We start from the raw sequence: 12,749 nt of genomic DNA, 5'->3' as shown, positions 1-12,749 counted from the left end.
ATAACTATAAATAATAAATCATGCCACCCTAAAGAACAAAAATTAGCAGCATATAAAAACTGGATACACAGACTTCTTACACTTCCACTCGAGAAGGATGCTAAAAGCAAAGAATTAAACACCATTATTAATATAGCATTAAATAATGGCTATAGTAAGGAAGTCGTCATACACCTGTATAACAAACTTAAACAAAAGATAAGTAACCCGGATAACAAAGATGAAAAAGAACAACAAAAATGGGTCACTTATACCTACACAGGAAACTACATACGAAAAATCACAAAACTATTCAAAAACACCAACATAAGGATAGCCTATAAAACAACACACACAATAGGTAACCTAATAAACAAAACGCGACAAATAAACCCGTACGAGCATAGTGGCATATACAAATTAACATGCCAAAGTTGCCAAAAAGTATACATCGGCCAAACGGGTAGAAATTTAATAACTAGATACACAGAACACATAAGAAATATAAGGCTAAACAAAGACGAGTCGGCGTTTGCCCAACATATATTAAATAATCTCCATCAATACGGGCCGATGACGGTAATTATGGAAATGGTCGAAAAAGCTAAAAAAGGAGGCATAATGAATATAAAAGAGGACTTCTACATATATCAATTTAATAAATCCAATAAATTGATAGAAGAAAAACAGTATAAAAGAGAAAGTAACAGCCTATGTAGCATGTTCGACCTCATAATACACCATCAGAACACACCCACATTGACGTCACAAACACAACAAGCATAAATCCATGTGACACAACACACTTCTGAACAGTGAAAACAGCACAGCAGCCACGAGCAAACCCTGGACGATATAAAGGTAGGACATAACATATCCTTAAACATATATATAGACAGTATTTACATTGAAATAGTAAATACCCATAATATATTTGCAGAACCTCCACTTCAAGATAGCCAGGTGGCACAATATCTGCCCCATATAAGAGAGACGATGGGAGGACGAACACGAGCCTGCATGGTTTACGAATTTTAATCATTGACAATCTAAAAAACTTTTAATAAAAACTTTTAATTAGCATCAAGGAATCTTATACATTTTTAAAACTTACATTCCCAGGAAACTGCTGTGTTTGTGAAACGTTCTATTCTGTGTACTGTGTGTTGTAACATATAAGTGTACATACTTTGCGTGTAAACAAATTATGTGATAGTGGTTTCCTATTTGTAGTGATGTTTGCCCTCTGAAGATGGTCCACAGAGACCGAAACATGTAAGGGTGTTAAGTTTTTATGTAGTAAAAAACTTACAGGTCACATTGGACGGAGTGATTTATAATTTGTAATTGTTATTGTGACGGACCAGAATGAAACAAATCAAACTTAATGAAACAAAGATCTGAAATCAGTGTAAGGGTTAGTACAATTACTGTGTTTCTGGACATTAGCCATTATCCTGTTTCTATTTAAAACACATTTCAGAGACTGTGATTCTGTCTCCATCTTCAGGTGTAACCTACTCAGCTGGGCCAATAGACAGAGCTAGTCCTTATCCCTTTACATGTTATTTATATAACCAGCATGGATCTAGTATATACTGCCCAGAAATGGGGACTAGCTCTATTGATTGGGCCCAACTGAGTTGGTTCCACCTGAAGATGGACACAGAATCCAGTCTCACAAACACTGTGTTTTAAATAAAAACAGGATGATGGATAATGTTCAGAAACACAACTGTATTAATGTATCATCATCACACACTTTTCGATCTTATAAGTGTTCATTCTGATTATTGTACATCTGAAATGAAGGAAATGCTCAGAATTTCATGAGAAGAAGGTTATGCTCATTTTCATTCATCTGTCCTTTGTCTTTCTTAGAGCAGAAGTTGTGAGAACAACTTGTGATGCCTCTGCTGTTTTGTACACTTCAAGCTACCAATCTACATAATGAGGTCAGCAAGAACTGTGAAGTAATAATTCTACAATTTAGTGAGAAATTTATATTTACAGTTGAGGTGTGTCTTAAATGGGGAAAGATGGCACATAAACTGAAAATGGCATGTAGTCTAAATTACCCTTGAAAATCCTTTCAGTCACACAAGAAGCACATGCTTTTGTATATACCCTGTAATACATATGTACATAATGTAGTTAGCCCATGTTCGTAGATGGCCTTCAATTAATTCCTCAATTTCTTCCTCGAGGATGTCAACAAAGCCATCACACTCCAATCCTTCACGCCACAAGTTTTGCCAACATGCCCCAACCATTCCAGGCTTGACACCATCCACTGCCTTATTCATGGAGCTGAGCCCTTCTCGAGGAGCTGCCAATTCTGCAGCCACTCAAGAATTTCCCAGCGTTTTATGGAAACCAAAGGTTCATTACCATGTTCACAAGAGCCATCCACTGATCCCTATCCTGAGCCAGATCAATCCAATCTATACCATCCCATCCCCTCTCTAGATCCATTTTAATATTGCCCACCCACTTACGCCTTGGCCTTCCCAGTGGTCTCTTTCCTTCTGGCTTTCCCACCAATATCCTATAAGCATTCGTCTCCCCCATTCGTGCTACATGCCCAGCCCACCTCATCCTCCTTGACGTGATCATTCTAATTATACTTGGAGAAGAGTACAAGTTATGAAGCTCCTCACTGTGCAGTTTTCTCCAACCTCCTGTCACTTCATCTTCGGTCCAAATATTCTCCTCAACACCATGTTCTCAAACGCCCTCAGTCTATGTTCCTCCCTTAATGTCAGAGACCAAGTTTCACACCCATACAAAACCACAGACAAAAGGTTCTGGAATGAATGGTAACAAGCATTACCTGAGTTCAATCTCCTCTTAATTTCCTCCTGAATCAGGTTTTCATCTGTTATCGTTGTTCCAAAATATCTGAACTGTGCCACATTTTTAAAACATCTGTTTCCTACCTTTATGTCATGATTTTGCCCTGTATTTTGGTGATGACACAGCAACATATACTTAGGTTTCTCTGTGTTTACTTCTAGACCAACCTCTTTAGTTGCATCACTGAACATCTGTGTGTTTTTCTTTACGGTATCTACATTATCACCCAGTAGATTCACATCATCGGTATAGGACAACAGCTGACCATCCATTGCCTACTTAATAAAAATGATGAACTCTGCCACGCAGACCAACAATCCACCGCTTTGGGGGGCACATATGGTTGAATTCACTAAGTTAAATGTTAGTAAAGCTATCCCTGTAACAGGCTGTGAAGGCCCATAGGGTTGTGAGACGTTGAGGGTCCCACATTATCTAGACAATCGGCTCAAAAATGGCGGTAAGGTTGTCAGCCTTATGCACCGGCCGCACTTTACTCCCCAGGAAAATTATTTATTTAATTCCTGGTACTCATTTCTGTTAGAGGCTGAGTTAACCCCAGGGCCATAGTGCTGCCAGAAGGACCTCATTGGTATTTGAACCCACGACCTTCCGACTTGTAGCATAGTGCCTTAACCACTACGCTACCGCATGCCCTGTCATACAAAATTTGTAGGTACATTAATGATCCATCTCCATATCAAACTTCACATGCCTAATTGATAATCTTCATTAATTATCCCATCACACTGAAAGGTAAATATACACTTTGAACGGCCAGTGTGTTATATAAAAGTTGCATATTTTTCAAAGGCCAATCACCAAATAAACTTTCAGCTCAGAATCCTGTATTAATTCCTCAAACCAGTAAATACCTACTCCGTGCCAAAGTACCAACACCTTCCTTGTACCCTGTGACATGTTGATCATGCGAAGATCCAAGAAATACCATGAATTGATTTCACAGCTATTGAGAAGTCCACACATATGAACATGATAGTGCCATAAGCCTCAGTTTTTTACACATATAAAAAGAACCCCACACATATTCTGATCACTTTGTATTTAGTAATACAACCAAAATATAAATATACTTTGTACCATTCCACTACAAATGAAATGATGTAAATTTGTTTCAAAGCCAACCCAGGACAAATTAAAAGTTCCAACTATCATCAAATTAAGTGCATAACTATTGACAAAGTTTATTTTCTGTCATAGTTAATAGAAGGGGTTTTAGTGGTTTTGGAGTGGGTTTGTCCATGACGCGGAGTGGTGGCAAGGGACGTATCTTGCGGCCATGTCTTCCAGATTTGCGTTGCCACAATCCTGATCTTGGTCTGTAGCCAAGCTCACGAAGTCGCTGAGGGCTTCCAATTGGCGTCTTGCTGTGCATTATGTTAGACAGCCTCCCTAAACAAAAATATAAAGTTGAAAATTAAATTTCTGCCCATAAATTAGTCACATGTATTAGAATATTCTGAAACAAAAACATCAGAAAGGCAAATGGAAGAGCATGAAGAAACTTCCACATAATTTTCACCAAACTTCTATACTCCAATCTAGAAAAGAAGAATGCAATTGTGTCAAAAATCAAGAAATAAAGGAAAAGTTCAGTATTGTGGAGGCTAAAGCAATGGGTTGTTATAACACCAAACAGGATACTTGTAACTGACTGATATGATATATCTATATTCATCTATCCATAGCCAATGACAAATATATCCTTGAAGCAATGAATTCAGGGCATAAATATCAAAGTCTGTTTTCCTACTGTACAGAATTCCACTCATACAGTATTTCTGTTCTTAATGTTATATTTAGGTAATTTAAGTTCACAATGCAAAAATAAATATTGTCACATGTTGGGTGTATGTCACGTGACAAATAACTTTACGCCATTCTGGATGTAGTGAATTTATTGCACATTCTCTCTTACACTTATACAATTTACAATTTCCCAATTACTGCAATCTGCAGTATTACAAATACTTCTCCTGTAGTCATTTCCATTCACTCGATACAACTCGACTCATCGACTGCTAGATTGCAGCTGACTGGTTAATCATTACTCACTCACTACTGAATAGTATTCGCTGCTCCTTGTTTAAGCTCGGCATGGACAACACAGAAAAGAGTTACGTGATAAGTACCACTGTTGCATAACGTCGTGTTTACCGACTGCCTAGCAACAGTCATTGCATGGGCTCCCCTGTTGCATGACGCCATGTTTACCGGTTTCCTAGCAACAGATGCCCTACTGTTGTGTGATGTCACAGCCTAGCGGGAAGGGGTGTTTCCTGAGCATTGCGTAATGATGGAAGGAGTGACATCACTCGCGAGAACGCAGAGTTCATGTGACCCATACTCCACGTCACAATATATTTTAGTTTCTGGAATTGCGCGCTGGGCTCAGGTATCAGCATTATACAGTTCCTGCCAAATTGCACATGACACATTTCATATTAGAGGCATATGAGGCATCAGGGGCCATCTCGAATTTTGAAAGCTTCTGATGGCGTATATCTCCTTGCTGACAGCAAATAACACAATAAGCACAATGGTGAAGGAAATGTTTGATGACTTGATAACAGATGAGACAGAAACACTATACTAATGGAGCAATCATAAGCTGGAAATGAGAATATAGAGTAAAATTTCATTGCACCAGGGAACAAAAGGAACAATACATTGTAATATTGATTACAGATCTACAAATACACAAAATTCAGTTTAAAAACATTTATCGCAGTTCTACTGACATAAGACATCATTAAGTTGTATACAGGATAAGAAACCTGGTTCTTCATTTGCATAATAAGCAGGAACTGAAACAGTTTGGAAACAAAGTACCAAGAACGTCTGAACCATAGAAAATTGGACTAATGAAGAACCTTACACATTTCTGCACAATGTCATCATGTTTAAGTCGAACCATACATGAAGCACAAGAGAAAGAGGACAACATAAATATTCTCACGTAGCAAAATTTGTAACCTGCAACATCTGGAAACTGACTGTAATGTCCGCATTTGAGTTCAGTTGCCTCAGACAATGTCATTATTAGCACTCACCAATAACAGCCATGCATTCTTGTGAGAAAGAGAGTTCATGTTTCGTGGGCATCTGAACAACAACATGATCTCCAATACGCCGCATTATTGTAGCATATGTACCAGCTGCACGAACATATCGGCCTCCCTGGCCTGGATACGACTCAATACAATGCACCCGTGTTCCTACTGGCAAGGCCCCAAGTGGGTAAGCATCACCTTCATTTCCTCGCACTGTAAACATAAATACAAAGCTGCATACAGCCCAAAGTAATTATACAGATGGAATGTATCTAATAACGAAACAATACAAAACAAAGCATATTCTCACAATTATACTGTAGCCATTGACTAAGTTGAAATCTCACCTCAGGGACTGCAGGACAGTGCACACATGCAACACTCTGTTCTATTCCATGGTCCAATGAAAAGAGGTACTGGAGCAAAGTACTTCATACCATAATAACAGAAATAAGTAAACTTTCTATACAGGGTTATTACATATGATCTTACAGACTTAAGAAAGTTATATTTACACCGTTAGTAAGAAAAATTCTCAAAGTTCGCAAGCATTCAATGTGACAATAACAGTCACATATACGGTTTTATGCAACCACAAAACACGGCGTGCTTCATGCTGCTGAGTCGCCATGATAGTGACACGATATTTGTCATTCCCATCATTCCTCCAACCTCCTCCTCCTCCTCCTCCTCCTCGAAAGTTATAGGCCTATTAGCCTGTTTCAACTTCAAGAGAACTGGTCATCCCATCTAGCTATGGGTCATCCAATATTTCAGTGTCCTCTGGACCAGAGTTTTTCAAACTTTTCAACTCACAGCACACCGAACAAGGTGCTAAAACTGCCAAGGCACACAATAAGTTTTTTTTTAAGAAGAGATTTTATCCTTAAAAACATGAGAAGTCAGATTGTGTTTAGCCAAAATTCTATCACTGTGTTGTGTTTAAAAATAGTGCCTATAGTTAGGTGGGAGGGAAACCCTGCAAATATCAAAGTCTAACATCAAAAGGATGATGATATATATGTTACATATTAAAGAAATTATCTATTATAAATTTTGATCTCCAAAAACAGTCACATTCAGGCTTGAATTTTTTAAATGTCTACAGCATGGCATTTATAAAAAAAAAAGCACCAAATCCTTGGCCAAGGAAGCGGGGTTTGCATCATGACATTGTGCCTTCAAATGCAGCACTTCTGCTTAAAGCAACTTCCAAGTCAAAACAAAACACCAACATTGGAACAACCATCTTACCTGATTTGGCCATCTGCCTTTTTCATGCTTGCAAAACTAAATAAACATGCCTGAAGAGCACCATTTAGTCACTTGAAGACAATCAGAGTAATGTGAGAGCACTTCTAGAACTAATATTGTATTTCAGCATCCTGATGCACTGATGTATCAAAAACAAACCAAACAAACTCCGTGGCATGAAGTCCGCAACAGAACTATACCGACCTAGTGACTGCCACTTGTCAGCGAAGTTAGTGCCAACTTTAGTGGACAGAGGGTGTTGCATGTCAGCACAACGGATCCCCACAGCTGTTAATATCAGTTTTCTAGACTGAAGTTGCATTGATATGTCACTCTATATATTTACATCCATCATGCAAAAGTAACATATATGCAATTAGTGGGAACATACAGTAATAAACAACGATAACACCACCGCACCAGTGTTCATAGGGCTAAATAAAACAACACAAAAACAGACGCTGGCAGAGGAAAATAGTGTGGGAAAGGATAAAGAGTCATGTTCTCAAAAAAATGTGTTTTAGTGTGAACAGTAAAAAGCAATATCATTGAAATATTTTGACTTGAATTAGAGCAGTGTGGCGATTTCAAAAAGTGAACAGCTGCCTGAGGATAGCTGAGTAAGGCTGAAACATGTAGCACTTGATTGTGATTATAATGTTATTTTGAATTAAGGAGAGATTGTGAACAGAGGCAGAAGTGAAGGTACAGAGTGATTTCTAGTAGTGTTTCCAGGTATGGCAGTGGCACAGAAATGCATGCACAAAGCAAGTGAAGTGACTGCACATGACTATATCCTTCTTTAACAAAATCAATGCAATTATCTGTCTGATGCTGTACACTAATACTACTACATGGCATGGTAATGTCCAACAAACCTGGAATTCTTGGTATGTGTCTTGATGTCTTGATGATATCGCCTGCCTGCATGTTTTCTGTTGCAAGGATGTACTTCAACTGGTCACCTCCTGCTACAAGGGCTATTTTTGCTGTTCTGCAGCCATCATCCATGATTTGAATCACTCTTTCTTCTATGGGTTTTCCTTCATCAGGACCTTCCCTAATCCAGGCTATCCAGTGGTACTTATGTTTGATCCCTCCACCAATTCCCTTGCAAACAACTCTACCTTCAATAAAGAAAATGGTCACTTCATATACATATAAAGAAACACAGGAACTCTGGCTAGGTATAATATTAACAACATTTCTTAATTCGAGTATACATATGACCACAGCATAAATCTTACTTATTTCCAGGAATAATGTTTCAACTAAATCTTTCCTCAACAAAGGGTTAAGACTGCAATAAGTTAAAAGAGATCTCCATATGCAGATTCTCACTTGTTAAAAAATGGTTATACTTTTTATTGCGTCTTGGTGTAAATTAACACCAGTACACATATGCCTCTGATCTACAAAATGTGAAATTCCAAATTATGTACTTCCTTCTTCAGTAAAGAGTTATGTCTTCTGGGTTATAGCACTATGTAAAAGGTAAAAGTAAAGCTATCCCTGTAACAGGTCATGAAGGCTTATGGGAGTGTGAGATGTTGAGGTTCCTATATTTTCTCTAGACAATCGGTTCACAAATGGCAGTAAAGTTATCAGCCGTATGTACCAGTTGTCCTTTAACCCCAGGAAGATTCCTGGTACTCAGTTCTGTTAGAGGCTGAATCGAACCCAGGGCCATAGTGCGGCTGGAAGGATTAGGTCAACTGAAAAAAATCAACATCAGGACTCGAACCCCTGACCTGCCGGCTTGCAGCACAGTGCCTCAACCAACTATGCTACTGCATGTCCCCTTAACACTATGTAGTCTGCTGAAAATTGACTGATGACTTGGAGGAACATGTCACCTCTGCATCCAGGGTCAGAGAATAAGCCAAGGAAAAAAAGAGTTCTTGCTACCTGCTTCTTCTTGGTTTCTTGCTTGACTTATTTTTGAACCCAGAAGATGGAGGTGACATGTTCCTCTGAAACATCAGTTGACTTTCAACGGGCTCCCGAGAAGACAGAATTCCCCACAACCATCACTGTGAGAGCATCAGATTCCTGGACATTTCCGCTACAGATCTACTGAAAGCCTTGATGCCTCATCTGCTTTGTGAACTGTAAACTGATCACCAAAAGCCATCCTTAGTGATGTTTTATTATGTACAGAAAATAACTGGCCATATTATATTTTGACAACCATAACAGCTCAGTTGGTACATTGACAGGCTATGGGCTGCATTGCTGGGGTTCAATTCCCAGCAGAGGCAACTAATTTTCCTTTGCTCCATAGCAGCATCACCAGTAGCCATCACGACAAGGACCGTAACAGATCCAGCAACATCAGAGGACACGGAAAACAGCGAGACCTCCAAAAAGTGAAAAGTGCAATCAATATAATAAAATTGAACTTTAATTCATGAACTTTTTAACCAATAATATAATTAAAACTAGTTAAAGTGAACTTGACGCAGTGATGAGCGTAAGTAGGAAGTGACTGAATAACAAGTGAAAGTGAAAGCATAACTAGTGATCTGAATCGAAATTTGATTCGCAAATTTTAAATTTTAACTTTTGACATTTAGAATAATATTTTAACTTGTGTCTTGTGAGAGGAGCTTCATATATTATTGAGCATGGGCCTAAATAAGATACAGGATCAAATAAGTGAAAAAGATGAATGTCATTGCGTGTAATTATACAGCTGTGTTCGTACACCTGAGGATGACCTCTTGAGGTCGAAACATGTAGTGTAATAATAAAAATATGTTGTGTGGTCGGTAAAATTGACACTAATATTAATTAAATACACAACAGGATGCAAGAAACAATTAAAGCTGTCAGGAAGGAGTTCAATTTCCATCAGTTCCCTCCATATGTATATTTGAATTTCATGGAGAGGATACCAGTGTTACAACTCAGATTAATATTGTCCTCCACGATGGCCGATTTTCAGAATGATAGGTGCATGCTGATGGCAATCTTTCACCTTGACAAGCCCTTCCGTTGCAGACCTGACCCTGCACACACCTGACAGAACTCAATTACAAAGTGATGGCACCTGTGCAAAAGACGGGAATATTCTTGTATGGGCGCAAAAGATGAGTCCATATTCTTACGCCAAATATGAGGGGTACAAATTCTGTTCATTGTTGACAGCTGAGGTGTGTGTGTCTATTCATAGCAGATGTACTACTAAGAAATATACATTAATCTCAACTCTCAACTTGGAGATACAGAATGCTATTTTCTGGGATGGGTCGCTGTGTAGATCTCGTGTAAACCGATGTTTCGGAGGAACGTCGGTTTACACAAGATCTACAAAGTGACAGAACCCAGAAGACAGCATTCTTCATAGTCACCACTGTGAAAACCTCAAAACTTACAGACCTGGAGATGTTCAGCAAATGGCACATGACTCTTTTGCTACTGTGAGAGAGGAAGACTGGGGTGGAAGAAGAATACCAGAGTAGAGAGTACAAGACAGACAGCATCGTGGAAAGAATCATTATCAACTCAACCCCAACGATGATCACACAACAGAATCTTCAGCTTTCAGCGATGAAGAAGACTTGAAAGGAGTTGTCCCATTTCAGTGATAGCAAGTAAAGCTCTGATACACATTCACTGCTTTGATTTTTATGAAACATGTAAAAGCAACAAAGCACTTGGACATAGCAACTAGACATCGGTACATTTATAGAAGGAAGTGTAAGTTGTGATGCACCACTCTTCCCTACTGTAGTTTACTTACAGGATTTAATTACTTCTATGGCAAAAGGTCCTTGGGTTCCAATTCCTGTAAGAATGGCTTTCAGTTATATGGCAGGAGTAGTGTTTTAATTTTGCTGAAAATTCATGGCCTTACCATGCTGATCAGTAATACCTATTACAATTTCATTGCAGGTAACAGTACTAAAGAGGTTTTCTTCTTCATTGGAGTGGCTCATAACAACCTTATTTACTCCGCTACCCTGTTCCCTTCATTCACACAGGTTTGTGTCATCACATAGTAACAGGGCTCTATCTTCAATGTAAGGGTAACCATTACGAGCAAAAGAAACTGGAAATGGTGGAAGTAGATTCCTACAAGAAGTTGGTAACAGTCCGCCAGACAACATGGCATCACATCCCAGAACACAGTCCTCTTCATAATCACCACTGTGAGAACTAACATAATAAGTTTTGTTGATTATAATTATAACCCTTTGCATGAAAAAAAAAGGAAAGAATAAATATCCTGAATACAAAAATAAGCTGTCTGCATGTGTATGATATAATGACATAGTTGACAATCACTGGAAACAAACATTTCACAAATTTGCTTTCTAAACATATATTACAAAATTCATACTTGTCACTTTTGTTGTCATTTATACACAGATTATAAACAATTCACATCAGGAGGTACACTGGTGTCTAAGAAACAGACCAATACTTACAAAATATGACTACCTTTTTATTTCAAGATGCCTCTCTGCACCTGAGAATAAATCTTGGTGAAATCTTTAAACTGGGTGTGTAGAAGTCAATATAATTTTTTCATCTACAAGAACATGGTACAAAATAAAACATATTCAATGCATGATATGAATAGTATTTAATCAGCAACACTTTTTAAACAAATCTGAAACAGTTTACTTGTATATTAAGATATAAACGCCCTCATGTCTGTCTCTTTTATCTGATATCACAAATACAACACCGCCGCGCATTCTAGATCGATATGTGAGGCCATAAATGTTCATTCTTAACTTTCATTTCGTATGGCTGGATTGGGTTATTAAATAGGTTAGGTTATCACGAGGATGCCCAAATTGTATTGAGCACTTTAACCCACTTTCATACAACTTAGGAAAATAAATGGTGAGAATGCGGATGGGTAAAGTGTTAACCGGAATTTTCAACTGCAACTTTATCGAATGAGTAATTTACCTGTTACGGGATCTCTGCCACCTAAGTTAGTTACGTTTAACGGTTCCACTGTGTATTTCTCTGGATAGTGAACAATACGACGAAACTGACGTCCATTTCCAGGTTTTGGAATGTCTTCTTTCCAAATACGTCCTTCACGTTTTACAAATTTTGGGCAGTCAATCCAAATCAGTCTATTCCATACGATTCCCAGATTTGACGGGAATCTTATTTTTAACACTTCACCTACACCTGACGATCCAAATACAGTTCTTACAAGCAGTGCAGAGGCCATTATACACACTCACAATGCTCGCCGCGAACAACTGCAATCAAATGTTTACATCACTTTACACGAAACATAAGACAACCGCCATTACACCTCCGAACTATCGCGAATCAAACCTTCCAGTGTCGCTAACATAGACAGCAATTTTTCTCTACTGCTGAGTTTTAGACATATATAGCTCAAGCCGGAAGGTCGCGGGTTCAAGTCTCGATGAGGTCATTGGATGTTTTTCAGTTGACCTAATCCTTCCAGCCGCACTAGGCCCTGGGGTTTACTCAGGCTCTAACAGAATTGAGTACCAGGAATTAATTAAATAATTTTCCTGGGGAGTAAAGCGCGGCCGGCGCGTAGGGCTGACAACCTTACCGCCATCTTTGAGCCGATTGTCTAGA

The 12,749-nt window shown here is 38.6% G+C and overlaps 1 protein-coding gene across 1 annotated transcript; it reads right to left on the bottom strand.

The window, feature by feature from the left end:
* Positions 1-3,876: 3,876 nt before the first annotated feature.
* LOC111862760 (39S ribosomal protein L2, mitochondrial) lies at positions 3,877-12,500 on the bottom strand. The gene is made up of 4 exons (XM_023848419.2): positions 12,090-12,500; positions 8,042-8,290; positions 5,910-6,122; positions 3,877-4,248 (listed from the first exon to the last, which is right to left on the bottom strand). The coding sequence occupies exons 1-4, from the start codon at positions 12,361-12,363 to the stop codon at positions 4,028-4,030; spliced, it is 957 nt and encodes a 318-aa protein (XP_023704187.1). The 5' UTR covers positions 12,364-12,500; the 3' UTR covers positions 3,877-4,027.
* Between the last annotated feature and the right edge of the window lie 249 nt (positions 12,501-12,749).

This window comes from Cryptotermes secundus, unplaced genomic scaffold, assembly GCF_002891405.2.
Source record: "Cryptotermes secundus unplaced genomic scaffold, Csec_1.0 scaffold5, whole genome shotgun sequence".
Taxonomy (NCBI): Eukaryota; Metazoa; Arthropoda; class Insecta; order Blattodea; family Kalotermitidae; genus Cryptotermes; species Cryptotermes secundus.
Note: the sequence above shows the minus strand (reverse complement) of the source record. Positions and strands in the feature narration are given on the sequence as shown.

Coding starts and splice junctions, on each gene's coding strand:
- LOC111862760 (XM_023848419.2), bottom strand. CDS start 12,363: ATGGCCTCTGCACTGCTTGTAAGAACTGTATTTGGATCGTCAGGTGTA. Junction 6,123..8,041: donor ACACATACCAAGAATTCCAG/GTTTGTTGGACA, acceptor TTATGTTTACAG/TGCGAGGAAATGAAGGTGAT. Junction 4,249..5,909: donor AGAATGCATGGCTGTTATTG/GTGAGTGCTAAT, acceptor ATTTTTGTTTAG/GGAGGCTGTCTAACATAATG.